Consider the following 18,754-nt stretch of genomic DNA (forward strand, 5'->3'; position numbering starts at 1 on the left):
AATGTAAATAATTAGGGTGTAGATCAGCTTTAAAATTGCAGATAGATTACAATGTAATCGTCTGCATAATTTCCAATCCCATATATATTTTTGTTGGTAAATATATAAAGATATACACTTTGTAAAATCATAGTGAAGACGTCAAAACTATGAAATAACACATATGGAATCATGTAGGAACCAAAAAAGTGTTATACAAATCCAAATATATTTTATATTTGAGATTCTTCAAAGTAGCCACCCTTTGCCTTGATGACAGCTTTGCACACTCTTGGCATTCTCTCAACCAGCTTCATGAGGTAGTCACCTGGAATGCATTTCAATTAACAGGTGTGTCTCGTTAAAAGTAAATTTGTGGAATTTCTTTCCTTCTTAATGCGTTTGAGCCAATCAGTTGTGTTCTGACAATGTAGGGGTGGTATACAGAAGATAGCCCTATTTGGTAAAAGACCAAGTCCATATTATGGCAAGAACAGCTCAAATAAGCAAAGAGAAATGACAGCTTATCATTACGTTAAGACATGAAGGTCAGTCAATTCCGAAAATTTCAAGAACTTTTAAAGTTTCCTCAATTGCAGTTGCAAAAACCATCAAGCGCTATGATGAAACTGGCTCTCATGAGGACTGCCACAGGAAAGGAAGACCCAGAGTTACCTCTGCTGCAAAGGATAAGTTCATTAGAGTTACCAGCCTCAGATTGCAGCCCAAATAAATGCTTCACGGAGTTCAAGTAACAGACACATCTCAACAACAACTGTTCAGAGAAGACTGCGTGAATCAGGCCTTCATGGTCAAATTCCTGCAAAGAAACCACTACTAAAGGACACCAATAATAAGAAGAGACTAGCTTGGGCCAAGAAACATGAGCAATGGACATTAGACCGGTGAAAATCTTTCTTTTGGTCTGATGAGTCCAAATGTAAGATTTTTGGTTCCAACCGCTGTGTCTTTGTGAGACGCAGGTGAACAGATGATCTTCATATGGGTGGTTCCCACTGTAAAGCATGGAGGAGGTGTGATGGTGTGGGGGTTCTTGGCTGGTGACATTGTCTGTGATGTACACTTAACCAGCATGGCTACCACAGCATTCTGCAGCGATACGCCATCCCAACTGGTTTGCGCTTAGTAGGACCATCAATTGTTTTGCAACATGACAATGACCCAACACACCTCCAGGCTGTGTAAGGGCTATTTGACCAAGGAGAGTGATGGAGTGCTGCATCAGATGACCTGGCCTCCACAATCACCCAACCTCAACCCAATTGAGATGGATTGGAATGAGTTGAACTGCAGAGTAAAGGAGAAGCATCCAACAAGTGCTCAGCACATGTAGGAACTCCTTCAAACTGTTGGAAAAGCATTCCAGGTGAAGTTGGTTGAGAGAATGCCAAGCGTGTGCAAAACTGTCAATGTAAAATAGATTTTGAATTGTTTTAACACTTTTTTGGTTTCAAAATTATTCCATATGTGTTTATTTAATAGGTTTGATGTCTTCACTATTATTATACAATGTATAAAATAGTCAAAATAAAGAAAAACCCTTGAATGAGTAGCTGTGTCCAATTTTTGACTCGTACTGTATATATACACATACATATACAGTGTCTTCGGAAAGTATTCAGACCCCTTAACTGTTTCCACACTTTGTTAGGTTACAGCTTATTCTAAAATGTATTAAATAGTTTTCCCCCCCTCATCAATCTACACACAACACCCCATAATGACAAACCAAATACAGGTTATACATTTTTGCTAATTTATATATATATATATATATATATATATATATATATATATATATATATATATATATATAAAATGAAATATCACATTTACATAAGTATTCAGACCCTTTACTCAGTACTTGGTAAAAACACCTTTGGTAGCGATTACAGCAATGAGTCTTCTTGGATATGCCGCTACAAGCTTGGCACACCTTATTTGGGGAGTTTCTCCCATTCATCTCTGCAGATACTCTCAAGCTCTGTCAGGTTTGATGGGGAGCGTTGCTGCACATATATTTTCAGGTCTCTCGAGAGATGTTCGATCGGTTTGAAGTCCAGGCTTTGTCTGGGCCACTCAAGGACATTCAGAGACTTGTCCCGAAGCCACTCCTGCGTTGTCTTGGCTGTGTGCTGAGGGTCGTTGTCCTGTTAGAAGGTGAACCTTCTACCCAGTCTGAGGTCCTGAGTGCTCTGGAGCAGGTTTTCATTAAGGATCTCTCTGTACTTTGCTCCATTCATCCTTCCCTCGATCCTGACTAGTCTCCCAGTCCCTGCCGGTGAAAAACATCCCCACAGCATGATGCTGCCACCACCATGCTTCCCCGTAGGGATGGTGCCAGGTTTGCTCCAGACGTGAAGGTTGGCATTCAGGCCAAAGAGTTCAATCTTGGTTGCATCAGACCAGAGAATCTTGTTTCTCATGGTCTGAGAGTCTTTAGGAGCCTTTTGACTAATTACAAGCAGGCCGTCATGTGCCTTTTACTGAGGAGTGGCTTCTGTCTGGCCACTCTACAATAAAGGCCTGATTGGTGGAGTGCTGCAGAAATGGTTGTCCTTCTGGGTTCTCCCATCTCCACAGAGAAACTCTAGCCCTCTGTCAAAGTGACCATAGGGTTCTTGGTCACCTCCCTGACCAAGATCCTTCTCCCCTGATTGCTAAGTTTGGCCGGGTGGCCAGCTCTAAGAAGAGTCTTGCTGGTTCCAAACTTCTTTGATTTAACAATGATGGAGGCCCTTGCGTTCTTGGGTACCTTCAATGCTTCAGAAATGTTTTGGTACCCTTCCCCAGATCTGTGCCTCGACACAATTCTGTCTCGGAGTTCTACGGACCATTCCTTCAACCTCATAGCTTGATTTATGCTCTGACATGCACTGTCAACTGTGGGGCCATATTTAGACAGGTGTGTGCCTTTCCAAATCATGTCCAATCAATTGAATTTACCACAGGTGGACTACAATCAAGTTGTAGAAACATCAAGGATGATCAAAGGAAACAGGATGCACCTGAGCTCATTTTTGAGTCTCATAGCAAAGGGTCTGAATACTTATATAAATAAGGTATTTCTGTTTGAAAAGTTTTATACATTTGCAAACATTTCTAAAAACCTGTTTTTGCGTTTGTCACTATGGGGTATTGTGTGTAGATTAATGCAGATTTTTTATATTTTAGAAAAAGGCTGTAACGTAATAAAATGTGGAAAAAGTCAAGGGGTCTGAATACTTTCCGAATGCACAGCATACTTGCTATGGCTTCTCAAAATGGACAAACAGTACTATTGCTGCTTATTTCTTGTTTTTCAAGTGAAGATCTTTGACCGGGGGAGCATGCTGTTCGGTTCGCCTAGCCGACTTCGGCTAGCCGCCAGTCGAACTGAAGCATGCTGACGCCTCAACAGTGCAGTTATTCTACTTTGTGTGGGGTTAAGTGCCTCCCAGTTAGCACATACGTTCTAAGAACCATATGTTTCTTAAGGAAAAGGGATACCTAGTCAGTTGCACTACTGAATGCATTCAACTGAAATGTGTCTTCTGCATTTAACCCAACCCCTCTGAATCAGAGGCGCGGGGGCTGCCTTAATCGGTGTTCATGTCATCGGCGCCCGAGGAGCAGTTCTTATTGTGGGTTAACTGCCTTGGTCAAGGGCAGAACAGCAGATCTTTCCACCTTGCCAAAGCTCTTAACCGCTAAGCTACCTGCTGCTTGGTGAGAGCGTGGTTGTCCTATGGTTATTTTGCATACAACCTTCCAACAACTTTCTGGGAATGGTGCAAGATGGCTGCTTGGCTTTGGAACATTATTAGCACATTTAAGGAACATGAAAACATTATTTTCTTGGTATTTCATAACTTTAACTGAACGTTTCCTAAAAGTAAAAAAAAATGTTACATAGGCAGGAGATGGTAGCCCAAATGGGATCAGAATTTATAAGAAAGCATTTCATGCATCATCGCATTTGCAGACTTATGTAAGATGTAAACCCTACTATTCATAACGTGACGAGTAGATTCGCTAGTCATAATTTAGGCTAATAATATAACTCAATCACTGTTCTCAAAAGACTGTTCAACGTATGGCTGAGAGCTTATAGTGTAGAGGCCTGGGATTTAGGCTATATCAGGTTTCTTCTTTCCTTGCACAGGAAAAACACATTTCATGCAATTCTACTTTATGACACTTTATATGACTGGAGACATTAGCAGAATCAATTTTAATATGACAAATTACAGGGTAGCCTACTCTGCTAACACTGACAAACAATCAATCAAAACGACGCTGTCCATATAATAGGCCGACAAGAAGGGGAGACACAAAGAGAATATGACGTCCATCTAAACTGGAGGAGGAAATTATTGTCCAAAAACAAACTTTTAAGTGACACAGACCCAACAATGATCAAGAGTGAATATGTGCAGTGGTGAATATGCGTAGTACGTACTCACTGGGGCCGATGCTCTCCACTAGCGCCAATAAGATAGGCTATAGGCCTATTGTGGTGGCACAATTAAGTTGAGACTTTTGATAACTAAAAGACGGATCTCTCTTTACAGCAATAGCCATTTGCTTTCCAAACTATGTTTTCCCAGGATTAATTGAAATATTGTGATATACCTGGCTGGGCTCCCTACTTTCACTGACAGTCTGAACTCAAAAATCATCTATTTGGTATTTGCAGCACGCGCTGCCGAAATTGCACATTTGCAATTTTAAAACAAATCTGCAATTTTCTTTTTTTACAGTTATGGGAATCTAATGATCCTATGTGGCTAAATCATGCTTTAGTAGCCTATTTTTAATTATTTGATTTATTTCTGTTTAGACAGGAATAGGCTGTCAATCCCAAACAGACTCTGGGACAGTTGTGGGACGATAAATCCCAAATTCATAAAACCAGTAGGCCTAGCCTACATAAAAAAGTACATTTTAAGTCGGAAGTTTACATACACCTTAGCCAAATACATTTAAACTCAGCTTTTCACAATTCCTGACATTTAATCCTAGTAAAAATGTCCTGTTTTAGGTCAGTTAGGATCACCACTTTATTTTAAGAATGTGAAATGTCGGAATAATAGTAGAGAGAATGATTTATTTCAGCTTTTATTTCTTTCATCACATTCCCAGTGGGTCAGAAGTTTACATACAGTCGTGGCCAAAAGTTTTGAGAATGACACAAATATTAATTTTCACAAAGTCTGCTGCCTCAGTGTCTTTAGATATTTTTTATCGGATGTTACTATGGAATACTGAAGTATAATTACAAGCATTTCATAAGTGTCAAAGGCTTTTATTGACAATTACATGAAGTTGATGCAAAGAGTCAATATTTGCTGTGTTGACCATTCTTTTTCAAGACCTCTGCAATCCGCCCTGGCATGCTGTCAATGAACTTCTGGGCCATATTCTGACTGATGGCTGCCCATTCTTGCATAATCAATGCTTGGAGTATGTCAAAATTTGTGGGTTTTTGTTTGTCCACCTGCCTCTTGAGGATTGACCACAAGTTCTCAATGGGATTAAGGTCTGGGGAGTTTCCTGGCCATGGACCCAAAACATTGATGTTTTGTTCCCCGAGCCACTTAGTTATCACTTTTGCCTTATGGCAAGGTGCTCCATCATGCTGGAAAGGCATTGTTCGTCACCAAACTGTTCCTGGATGGTTGGGAGAAGTTGCTCTCGGAGGATGTGTTGGTACCATTCTTTATTCATGGCGGTGTTCTTAGGCAAAATTGTGAGTGAGCCCACTCCCTTGGCTGCGAAGCAACCCCACACATGAATGGTCTCAAGATGCTTTACTGTTGGCATGACACAGGACTGATGGTAGCGCCCACCTTGTCTTCTCCGGACAAGGTTTTTTCCGGATACCGCAAACAATCGGAAAGGGGATTCATCAGAGAAAATGACTTTACCCCAGTCCTCAGCAGTCTAATCCCTGTACCTTTTGCAGAATATCAGTCTGTCCCTGATGTTTTTCCTGGAGAGAAGTGGCTTCTTTGCTGCCCTTCTTGACACCAGGCCATCCTCCAAAAGTCTTCGCCTCACTGTGCGTGCAGATGCACTCACACCTGCCTGCTGCCATTCCTGAGCAAGCTCTGTACTGGTGGTGCCCCGATCCCGCAGCTGAATCAACTTTCGGAGATGGTCCTGGCGCTTGCTGGACTTTCTTGGGCGCCCTGAAGCCTTCTTCACAACAATTAAACCGCTCTCCTTGAAGTTCTTGATGATCCAATAAATGGTTGATTTAGGTGCAATCTTACCGGCAGCAATATCCTTGCCTGTGAAGCCTTTTTGTGCAAAGCAATGATGACGGCACGTGTTTCCTTGCAGGTAACCATGATCGACAGAGGAAGAACAATGATTCCAAGCATCACCCTCCTTTTAAAGCTTCCAGTCTGTTATTCAAACTCAATCAGTATGACAGAGTGATCTCCAGCCTTGTCCTCGTCAACACTCACACCTGTGTTAACGAGAGAATCACTGACATGATGTCAGCTGGTCCTTTTGTGGCAGGGCTGAAATGCAGTGGAAATGTTTCTTGGGCATTCAGTTAATTTGCATGGCAAAGAGGGACTTTGCAATTAATTGCAATTCATCTGATCACTTCATAACATTCTGGAGTATATGCAAATTACCATCATACAAACTGAGGCAGCAGACTTTGTGAAAATAAATATTTGTGTCATTCTCAAAACTTTTGGCCACAACTGTACACTCAATTAGTATTTGGTAGCATTGCCTTTAAATTGTTTAACTTGGGTCAAACATTTCGGGTAGCCTTCCACAAGCTTCCCGCAATAAGTTGGGTGAATTTTGTCCCATTCCTCCTGACAGAGCTGGTGAAGCTGAGGCAGGTTCGTAGGCCTCCTTGCTCGCATACGTTTTTCAGTTCTGCCCACACATTTTCTATAGGATTGAGGTCAGGGCTTTGTGATGGCCAGTCCAATACCTTGACTTTGTTGTCCTTAAGCCATTTTGCCACAACTTTGGAAGTATGCTTGGTGTCATTGTCCATTTGGAAGACCCATTTGCGACCAAGCTTTAACTTCCTGACTGATGTCTTGAGATGTTGCTTCAATATTTCCACATAATTTTCCTACCTCATGATGCCATCTCTTTTGTGAAGTGCACCAGTCCCTCCTGCAGCAAAGCACCCCCACAACATGATGCTGCCACCCCCGTGCTTCACGGTTTGGATGATGTTCTTCGGCTTGCAAGCTTCCCCCTTTTTCATCCAAACATAACGATGGTCATTATGGCCAAACAGTTATATTTTTGTTTCATCAGACCAGAGGAAATTTCTCCAAAAAGTACGATCTTTGTCCTCATGTGCAGTTGCAAAATGTAGGCTTTTTTTACGGCAGTTTTGTAGCAGTGGCTTCTTCCTTGCTGAGCGGCCTTTCAGGTTTTGTCGATATAGGACTCGTTTTACTGTGGATATAGATACTTTTGTACCCGTTTACTCCAGCATCTTCACAGGGTACTTTGCTGTTGTTCTGGGATTGATTTGCACTTTTCTCACCAAAGTACGTTCATCTCTAGGAGACAGAACGCGTCTCCTTCCAGAGCGGCATGACGGCTGTGTGGTCCCATGGTGTTTATGCTTGCGTACTATTGTTTGTACAGATGAACGTGGTACCTTCAGGAGTTTGGAAATTGCTCCCAAGGATGAACCACACTTGTGGAGGTCAATTTTTTTTAATGAGGTCTTGGCTGATTTCTTTTGATTTTCCAATGATGTCAAGCAAAGAGGCACTGAGTTTGAAGGTAGACCTTGAAATACATCCACAGGTACACCTCCAATTGACTCAAATGATGTCAATTAGACTATCAGAAGCTTCTAAAGCCATGACATCCTTTCCTGGAATTTTCCAAGTTGTTTAAAGGCACAGTCAACTTAGTGTATGTAAACTTCTGACCCACTGGAATTGTGATAAAGTGAATTATAAGTAAAATAATCTGTCTGTAAACAATTGTTGGAAAAATTACTTGTGTCATGCAAAAAATAGATGTCCTAACTGACTTGCCAAAACTATAGTTTGTTATCAAGAAATTTGTGGAGTGGTTGAAAAATGAGTTTTAATGACTCCAACCTAAGTGTATGTAAACTTCCTACTTCAACTGTATCTGATGCAACAGATCAGAACATTTAGCTTAAAATGTTGATAAACTATAATTTCTTCACATTATTAGTCCAGCAGTGCGCACAAGGCCGTAGGCTACGATCGAATATTCATTTGGCTCATGAGAGAAATAGGCTACTGGTTTCATGGCATGTTTAAAATAATTCCCTCTACGAATATGGTAGGATTTTGCCTAGGCTACTTTGAAGCAAGGTAAAATGTATGTAGTAAAATGTTAATGTTTCAAACAATTAAGTAGCTTTATGTTTTCAAAATGGATACTGCCTCCAGCTCATTGCAAAGATGTGTGACGGTCTGATGAAGTCTGCCTTCAAGCGCGCATGAATTACCAGTTGAGAAATAAAAATACTTGCTTTTTTAAACGTGGCCCAAAATCTATTTTTAACACAGGATTGCACTTAGAACTGTTGCACAATGATTGGGCTTATAAAAGTTCTGTCTGACATATTTTCCACTAAAAGGCTCTGTATCTGTATGCTGTGCATGTGATAAATAAGAAATATAACAAATATACCTACGTGCCAATTCAATTGTTTTTCTTCTCCTGGACAATTGGCCGGAGACAATTTTAATTAAATCGTCTTTTCTTTTATTACCGGCTAACAGAAGAGATACATAGAGATGCTACATAGAGATGCCACCAATTATTGGTCATGTAAAATTTGGTTAAAAGTCATGGAGAAGTCATGGAAGTCATGAAATCAAAACGTGTATGAACCCTTAACAGTGAATAATCAGAGGTTTCTATAGCATAATGTCATTTGGGAATTTCTGTGAACGTAGTCTAATGTACCGACTTGAAAAATGACTGCACCTGCACCTCTTTCAAGCACGGGCTATAACAGCATAATCATAAGGTATTATAACAGTGTAAGAGCAATAATAACAATGATTATTAAGTACTGGTTAACCCTATCAGTCATGCCAATGAGAAACACTAATATCTGACCGTATCTGTGTGAAACAACAGAGGGCACTACTCACTCTGTGGACACCACTTGTCCTCAGCCCAGCGGTTACAGTTGTAGTTGTCTGCAGCTTGCTCGCAGGTGAAGCACTTGAAGCTCTTAGGGAATGGAGTGGCTGTAAAGACATTCCAACACTGTGTGTGAATCTATGTTTTCACTCACACTGCTTCTGTTCAACATTTTGTTTTGATGGATTCAAGTATAAAAAGTTGACGACATTGTTGAAGACATGACATCATTTCAACGAGTAAGCAGAACGTACCTTCCACAGGTGGTTTGACGTTGTAGAAGTTGATGCGATCAGCTGTAACCTGGTCACATATGGCCACCAGCGCCAGGAGTTGGATAGCAGCGGTGAGGTGCAGGGCCATGGAGAATGACATCATCACAGTCTATCAGCAGCCTGAACCACAGAACAGAAAGAATCAGGAATGGACATATAATCAAGTATCATTTTAGCCTTTGCAAGCTCATGTAACATAGAACCAGGTGAATGGGAAAGGAGAAAATGAGGAAAAGAAGAATAAACGAAAGTGGATATTGAAAACGAGAAGAAGGAACAGGTTGGCCCTCTCTGGGACATTGAGAAGTTGGATTATCATGGAATTGAATCACTCCATGCCCTACCCTGACCACGTTTACCCGATCCTGAGGGGGCAAGCCTCTGAGCTGAGGGGGAGGACCTCAGAGAGCTGCTGAATGGTTCTGGTCTCTATCAGATCTTTGAACCTTGACTTCTGACCCTTGGCCAGATGGGGCGGGGTAATCAGAAAGTCACGGCTGAGGGAGTAAACTGGCTCACTGGGGTCCAGAGGAGTCCATAGAGGGGCTAAAGAGACTGATCCTTCCCTGTCTAAAGCTGCTATTTGAGCAGGCAATGGATAGTAGCCACTTAAGAGAAGAGGAAAGAGCGATCGATGGCTACTCTTTGGAGAGCTTTTGATAAGCCGAACATTATTGTTAATTGTTGTTTATATCACATATTATTATCACATTTGTCATCAAGCATCATGAATGTAGCCATACTGGATGGCCGCCGTTTTGCAAGCTCCGACCCCACTTTGCAAGCTCCGACCCCACTTTGCTATTTTGTGATTCTTCCGTCATCTATTTTTACGAAATGTATTCACTATCATTTCTTGCCTCTTCAACAACAACTGGTTTGCTGATTCTAGCGTGTTGGAAGTGTCGACCCATTGTTCGCCCGTCTTGTAATACCTGATGGTCAAATGCTGACCCTTCTACCTCCCAAGGGAGTTTTCATCTGTTATTGTGACTGTTGTATACATTCCACCTTAGGTCAAGAAAAATAACAAGCTGGCAATTAACAAACTGCACGAGGCAATAAACAAGCAGCCGGTCCGCGGCGGTCCTTCGTGGGCAAATTTTATCAACAAACTTTGTCATCAAAGTCTGGCATTCTCTGGATTTATGGTGCTTTCAAGACAACTGGGAATTCAGAAAAAAACTAGGTCAAATCATGATGACATCAGTGATCTTCAGGTCGGAGCTCTAAAAAGAGGAGGCCCGAGTTCCGGACTTGCAATTCCGAATAGGATGAACGTTTCAAACATATTTTACCAGTCGGACCCGTATTTTCTTGAGTTCCCAGTTGTCCTGAACTCACTGAAGTCAGATTTCCCATTTCCACCACCATAGAAAGCACTGAGCTAGCCTGCAACACCAGAATTTTGGAGCTGCATTACTCAAGAAAGCAAAAAATAGAAAAAGTTTGTATGCGGCTTTATTAACTCAATTATTATTATAATATATATTTCTTTTTACATTGTTTACAAACTGATATGTGACACATATTAAATGTCAAAAAGACGCAAATGTCGTGGATGCTACGCTGCAGGACTGTTTTGCTAGCACAGACTGTAATATGTTCCGGGATTCATCCAATGGCATTGAGGAGTATACTATCTCAGTCATCGGCTTCATCAATAAGTGCATCAACGACGTCATCCCCACAGTGACCGTACGTTCATATCCCAACCAGAAGCCATGGATTACAGGCAACATCCGCATTGAGCTAAAGGCTAAAGCTTTCAAGGAGCGGGACACAAATACGGATGCTTTGAAGAAATCCCGATACGCCCTCAGACGAACCGAACCATCAAACAGGCAAACCGTCAATACAGGATTAAGATTGAATAGTACACACCGGCTCTGATGCTCGTCGGATGTGGCAGGGCTTGAAAACTATTACGGACTACAAAGGGAAAATCAGCCAGCTGCGAGCTGCCCAGTGATGCAAGCCTACCAGACGAGCTAAATGCCTTTTCGCTTCGAGGCAAGCAACACTGAAGCATGCAGGACAGCACCAGCTGTTCCGGAAGACTGTATAACGCTCTCGGTAGCCGATGTGAGCAAGACCTTTAAACAGGTCAACATTCACAAAGCCGCGGGGCCAGATGGATTACGAGGACGTGTACTCAGATCATGCGCGGACCAACTGGCAAGGGTCTTCACTGACATATTTAACATCTCCCTGACTAAGTCTGTAAAAACTACATGTCTCAAGCAAACCACCATAGTCCCTGTGCCCAAGGAAGTGAAGGTAACCTGCCTAAATTATTACTGCCCCGTAGCACTCACATCTGTAGCCAAGAAATGCTTTGAAAGGCTTGTCATGGCTCACATCAACAGCATCATCGCGGATACCCTAGACCAGTGGTTCCCAAACTTTTTATAGTCCCGTACCCCTTCAAAACATTGAACCTCCAGCTGCGTACCCCCTCTAGCACCAGGGTCAGCGCACCCTCAAACGTTGTTTTTTGCCCTCATTGTAAGCCTGCCACACACACACAATACGATACATTTATTAAACATAAGAATGAGTGTGAGTTTTTGTCACAACCCGGCTCGTGGGAAGTGACAAAGAGCTCTTATAGGACCAGGGCACAAATAATAATGAATAATTTTGCTCTTTATTTAACCATCTTCCATTTAAAACCTTATTTGTTTATCGAAAATTGTGAATAACTCACCACAGGTTAATGAGAAGGGTGTGCTTGAAAGGATACACACAACTCTGCAATGTTGGGTTGTATTGGAGAGAGTCTCAGTCTTAAATACATTTCCACACACAGTCTGTGCCTGTATTTAGTTTTCATGCTAGTGAGGGCCGAGAATCCACTCTCACATAGGTACGTGGTTACAAAGGGAATCAGTGTCTTAACAGCGCGATTTTCCAAGTCAAGAAACTCTGAGCGCTGCCCTATCCAGAAATCTGGCAGTGGCTTCTGATTAAATTCTGTTTTCACAGAACCGCTTGTTGCAATTTTGATGAGGCTCTCTTGTGAAGATATCAGTAAGTGGACTGGAGGCAGGGCATGAAAGAGATAACGAATCCAGTTGTTTGTGTCATCCGTTTCAGGAAAGTACCTGATTTGGGGCGGCAGGGTAGCCTAGTGGTTAGAGCTTTGGATTAGTAACCGAAAGGTTGCAAGATTGAATCCCCAAGCTGACAAGGTCAAAATCTGTTGTTCTGCCCCTGAACAAGGCAGTTAACCCACTGTTCCTAGGCTGTCATTGAAAACAAGAATTTGTTCTTAACTGACTTGACTAGTTAAATAAAGATGAAAAAATTGCGCACTCAACTCACTGTGCTTTGCTATATCACATTTGTCCATAAGCTTAATTTGAGTTAATTTGCACACAAAAAATCATACAATGATGGAAAAACCTGTGTGTTGTCCTTGTTAACCCAGACAGAGAAGAGCTCCAACTTCTTAATCATAGCCTCAATTTTGTCCCGCACACTGAATATAGTTGCGGAGAGTCCCTATAATCCTAGATTCAGATCATGCAGGCGAGAAATAACATCACCCAGATAGGCCAGTTGTGTAAAAAACTCGTCATCATGCAAGCGGCCAGGCAAGTGAAAATTATGGTCAGTAAAAGAAAACTAAGCTCATCTCTCAATTAAAAAAAACATGTCAATACTTTGCCCCTTGATAATCATGTTAAACGAGCTTTACATGGTCGCTGCCCATATCATTGTATAGTGAAGAAAATAAACGAGAGTTCAGGGGTCTTGCTTAAACAAAGTTAACCATTTTCACTGTCATGTCCAAAACGTTTTTCAAGCTGTCAGGCATTCCCTTGACAGCAAGAGCCTCTCGGTGGACGGTGCAGTGTGCCCAAGTGACATCGGGAGCAACTGCTTGCACGCGCGTTACCACTCCACGATGTCTCCATGTCATGGCTTTTGCACCATCAGTACAGATACCAACATGAGCAGCAGCTACGTTTGGCTACATACGGACCGTTAGTGGAATTCCCACGAGAGAATAACATTTAATGTGATTGGATGTTAATTATTTGACTAGGATACCTGTATTTGACATTGTGTTGTTATTTCGCTAATTTTATTTTTGGCAGTGAAATGAGGCTACTCAGGTAGAAAAAGAACTCACCCAAATGTATAGCCCTCTTGGAAAATATAAATTGACTGTTTGAAAATGTGAATCACATTTTTATTTGGCGTACCCCCGACGGCATTGCACGTACCCCCGTTTGGGAATACCTGCCCTAGACCCACTCCAAACTCAACAGATCCACAGATGACGCAATCTGAATCGCACTCCACACTGCCCTTTCCCACCGGGACAAAAGGAACACCTATGTGTTCATTGTCTACAGCTCAGCGTTCAACACCATAGTGCCCACAAAGCTCATCACTAAACTAAGGAACCTGGGACTAAACACCTCCCTCAGCAACTGGATGCTGGACTACCTGACGGGCTGCCCCGAGGTGGTAAAGGTAGGCAACAACACATTTGCCACACTGATCCTCAACACTGGGGCCCCTCGGGGGTGCGTGATTTGTCCCCTCCTGTACTCCCTGTTCACCTACGACTGCATGGCCAAACACGACTCCAACACCATCATTAAGCTTGCTGACGAAACAACAGTGGTAGGCCTGATTACCGACAACGATGAGAAAGCCTATAAGGAGGAGGTCAGAGACCTGGCAGTGTGGACTACAGGAAAAGGTGGGCCGAACAGGCACCCATAAACATCGACTGGGCTGTAGTGGAGCGGGTCAAGAGTTTCAAGTTCCTTGGCATCCACATCACCAACAAACTATCATCGTCCAAACACACCAAGACAGCCGTGACACCAACACTCCCCCCCCCCCCGGAGACTGGAAAGATTTGGCATGGATCCCCAGATCCTCAAAAAGTTCTACAGCTGCACCATCGAGAGCATCCTGACCGGTTGCATCAGCCTGGTATGGCAACTGCTTGGCTTCTGATCGTAAGGCGCTACAGAGGGTAGTGCGTACGGCCCAGTACGCACTACCCTCTGCGTACTGGGCTAAGCTTCCTGCCATCCAGGACGTACATACTAGGCGGTGTCAGAGGAAGGCCCAAAAAATACTGGAGAACCAAGTCTAAGACCAAAAGGCTTCAACAGCTTCTACCCTCAAGTCATAAGACAGCTGAACAATTAAACAGATGGCCACCCGGACTATTTACATGGACCTCTTCTCTTCTTTCAAACTCCCTGTGAGTTCTATTGGCTGCTGTACTTAAAATTCAGAAAACAAAAGCTTTCATCCCTCTTTGAATAGTGTATTAGTAGGAAGAGCTATGGGGCATTTTTTAAGGAGACAGGCCAGCGGAGTGCAGGTGCATATTGCACAAGAGGCTATAAGTTAGAAGCTTATGCATAACCCATCCTCCATTAGCTAAATATAAGGCTAATACCGCATTTCATGTATTACCTGAAAGAAGTAGGCTAGGACATCTATATATATATATCAATTACTCCGTGCGCCTGCCTTTTCCTTTTCTCTTTTTTTTTGCTAGTCCTCCCAGTTTTGACACTTGCCTGCCTTGACTCCGAACCCGCCTGCCTGACCATACTGTCTGCCCTGACCTCGAGCCTGCCTGCCTCTCTGTACCTCCTGGACTCTGACCTTGTTATGATTTTTTGCCTGTCCACGATCATTCTCTTGCCTGCCCCTTGGATACTAATAAATATCAGAGACTTGAACCATCTGCCTCCCGTGTCTGCATCCTGTGCCCTTATAGATAGACTGTGAGAGTGCTCGCATGCACACTGATTTAAAGCAACGATAATCAAGTGATAGGCTGTTTTAAAACTCTGCAGCTGCAATTAAAAATTAAAAAAACATCTTTACAATGAAAAAATAAGGTGACTACTGAAAGCCAGATGGAGATGTGTAAATTAGACATACATTCAGTCCATATATTACTGTAATATAGGCTATGCTACAGCAGATTTTTCTACCTTTCACAAGCAAAAAAGTTACCATGATGAGATGATATGTGCACTGTTAACTGCGCTCCATACTGAGATGCGCTTTCTATCCCCACCTTGAGCGTTGATGATGGATCATCAAGATAGCAGAGAATAGGCATGGGCCTAGAGATGGCAGATTTAGACATTGCATATAATTCAACAGTTCTATTTCACCTCATGTTGTTGCTGCTCATGCTGTTATTTATCCCAGGAAAGGGAGTGGGGGGGGGGGCAGCATTGCGCCATCCACATCAACGCGGCTGCAGTGGAGCAGGTCGGGAGCCTCAAGTTCCTGGGAGTCCAAACCCCTGAGGACTTAAAATGGTCCACACACGCGCATAGACTTGAAGAAGGTGCAACAGCGCCTCTTCGCCCTCAGGAGGTTGAAAAGGTTTGTCATGGGCCCTCAAATCCTCAAAAAGTTCAATATGTGTGCAATTGTGAGCATCTTGACTGGCTGCATCACTGCTTGGTATGGCAATAGCAACACCCTAGATCGCATCAAGCTACACAGGGTGGTGCAAGCAACCCAGTACATCACTGGGGTCGAATTCCCTGCCATCTAGGACCTCTATATCCGGAGGTGTGAAAGGAAGGCAAGGAAAATCGTTAGTCACCCAAGCCATAGACTGTTCTCTCTGCTTCCGCACGGCAAACAGTACCGGTGCATCAAGTCTGACACCAACAGACTCCTGAGCAGCTTCTCTCCGCAAACCACAAGACTGCTAAATAGCTAACTAAATACACTAAACAAAAATATAAACGCAACATGTAGTGTCAGTCCCATGTTTCATGAGCTGAAATAAATGATCCCTGAAATTTTCCATACTCACATAAAAACGTATTTCTCTCAATTCTTTTGCACAAATTTGTTTACATTCCTGTTAGTGAGCATTTGTCCTTTGCCAAGATAATCCATCCACCTGACAGGTGTGGCATATCAAGAAGCTGATTAAACAGCACAGGTGAACCTTCTGCTGGGGACAATAAAAGGCCACTTGAAAATGTGCAGTTTTGTCACACAACACAATAACACAGATGTGTCAAGTTTTGAGGGAGCGCACAATAGGCATGCTGACTGCAGGAATGTCCACCAGAGCTGTTGCCAGATATTTTTATATTAATTTCTCTGCCATAAGACGCTTCCAACGTTGTTTTAGAGAATTTGTCAGTACGTTAACCGTCCTCACAACCGCAGACCACGTGTAACCACGCCAGCCCAGGACCTTTTATTCTGGCTTCTTCACCTGTGAGATCGTCTGAGAACAGCTACCGAGACAGCTGATGAAACTGAGGAGTATTTCTGTCTGTAACAAAGCCCTTTAGTTGGGGAAAACTCATTCTGATTGGCTGGGCCTGTCTCCCCAGTGGGAGCCATGGCTGCACCCCTTCCCAGTCATGTGAAATCTGTAGATTAGGGTCTAATGAATTTATTTGAATTGACTGATTTCCTTACATGATTTGTAACTCAGTAGAGTTGTTTAATGTTGCATTTATACATATATATATTTTTTTACCCCCCTTTTCTCCCCAATTTCACAGTATCCAATTGTTAGTCGTTACTGTCTTGTCTCATCGCTACAACTCCCGCATGGACTCGGGAGAGGCGAAGGTCGAGAGCCATGCGTCCTCCGAAACACAACCCAACCAAGCCGCACTGCTTCTTTTAACACAGCGCGCATCCAACCCGGAAGCCAGCCACACCAATGTGTCGGAGGAAACACCGTACACCTAGTGACCTGGTCAGCGTGCACTGCACCCGGCCCGCCACAGGAGTCGCTAGTGCGCGATGAGACAAGGATATCCCTGCCGGCCAAACCCTAACTAACCCGGACGATGCTAGGCCAATTGTGCGCCGCCCCATGGGCCTCCCGGTCGCGGCCGGCTGCGACAGAACCTGGGCTCGAACCCAGAGTCTCTGGTGGCACAGTGCCTTAGACCACTGCGCCACCCGGGAGGCCGCATTTATATTTTTATATATATTTTTGATCACTATATATTGTTATTGATTACTGCATTGTTGGGTTTAGAGCTTGCAAGAAAGGCATTTCAATGTACTTGTGCATGTGACATTAAAACTTGAAACTTGGTCATTTTAAATGACAAAAACAGGCAAAACAGAAGACCGGAGATGGTCTGAACACAAAGCAGCTTCAGCTGAACAAAAGCCATGTGTCACATGTGAAACATCCCAGAGAGAAAGTCTAACAGCAGATAATTGTGATTGTTATATCATTAAATTCAAATGCCTTCAATTTGTCATCTTAGATCAAGAAGGCAAGTATTTTGGCCTCAGACGTTTCTGCAGGCAGTTGGGTGCAGTCAGAACCCCCAAGGCACATGATTCAAATATCTAATAGGTTTAATAAATAACCAGGTGGAATTAGGATATTCTACAATGGATACTGGATTTTGTGTTGCACAGACAGATAAACAATTCATGAACATTACAATCCCTTCCCAGTGACATAATGAATATTGTGTGGAGATCTTTTTAAATCTGAAAACATCTTACGCTCAAAATCATTAGCAAATAGCTTCTTTTTTTTTACTATGTCAGCACTAAATCAACACTAACCTGTGTTAACCTGAGATTATCTGCCTCTGTGGAGACATAAATCACACTCTGGCATTGACATACAACTAAATCAATACCTGAACACAAACACCCCTCTTATCTCACTTTACAAAACAAACCATCTCTGAACAAACCCAGAAAAACGGAACCATCAATCTCTCAAGAGTCATACTCCACAGGTCTTGGTAAGGGCAGAGCAAAGCTTTTGAGTAAATACCCTTTTTGTACCTCTGTGAAATTTGGAGGAGTTGGACTTCATAGCATGCAATAGGTTTACAGGTCAAGTGACCCTGTGGCCAAGGTATTTGCTGGAATATGCATGTACTTGTTGTGACTCGCGAGTCGTTATATTTAGACTCTCTCTCATCTCCAACTGTCCTCAGTCCCAGGAATTCTCTCTCACAGGAGCAGTGCTGAGACGGAGTGGAGCAAAAGCACATTTTGGCATTTCAAAATCACAAGTGGGTGGAGTGTCAGCATTAGAAAATGCTGATAGTCCATCTTGTAGTATTTGTCAAGTAATGATGCAAAAAAATTATATTTCAGATCAGACCCATTTCCCCATCCTGGCCAACCACAATTACCATTTTACAACACACTGGAAGTTAATTTCAGATTAGCATAGAGACAGATTCAAACTACACTGACATTTCTGAAGATGGTTTGTGTTTTTAGCCATTTTTTTTTTTTTTACGATTAGCTAGTTAAAGTAGCATTCCCATAAACAAGAAAAATCATCTACATTTAAATCACATTTCTTTAGAGGGCTATTGCCTAACCAAGCACAC

At 42.7% G+C, this 18,754-nt stretch overlaps 1 protein-coding gene across 3 annotated transcripts in view; it reads right to left on the reverse strand.

Moving 5' to 3' along the window:
• Positions 1-18,754, reverse strand: part of LOC129821185 (ly6/PLAUR domain-containing protein 6B-like) — a 53,990-nt gene that overhangs the window by 6,193 nt on the left and 29,043 nt on the right. For all 3 annotated transcript variants that reach the window (XM_055878543.1, XM_055878542.1, XM_055878541.1), the window contains 2 exons: positions 9,372-9,512; positions 9,126-9,224 (listed from right to left, as the gene is read on the reverse strand). In XM_055878543.1, coding sequence (XP_055734518.1) covers positions 9,126-9,224; positions 9,372-9,495 — 223 coding nt within the window. In that variant the 5' untranslated portion in view covers positions 9,496-9,512. The remainder of the gene's footprint in view (positions 1-9,125; positions 9,225-9,371; positions 9,513-18,754) is intronic.

The sequence above is a fragment of the Salvelinus fontinalis genome, chromosome 23 (assembly GCF_029448725.1).
Source record: "Salvelinus fontinalis isolate EN_2023a chromosome 23, ASM2944872v1, whole genome shotgun sequence".
Lineage (NCBI taxonomy): Eukaryota > Metazoa > Chordata > Actinopteri > Salmoniformes > Salmonidae > Salvelinus > Salvelinus fontinalis.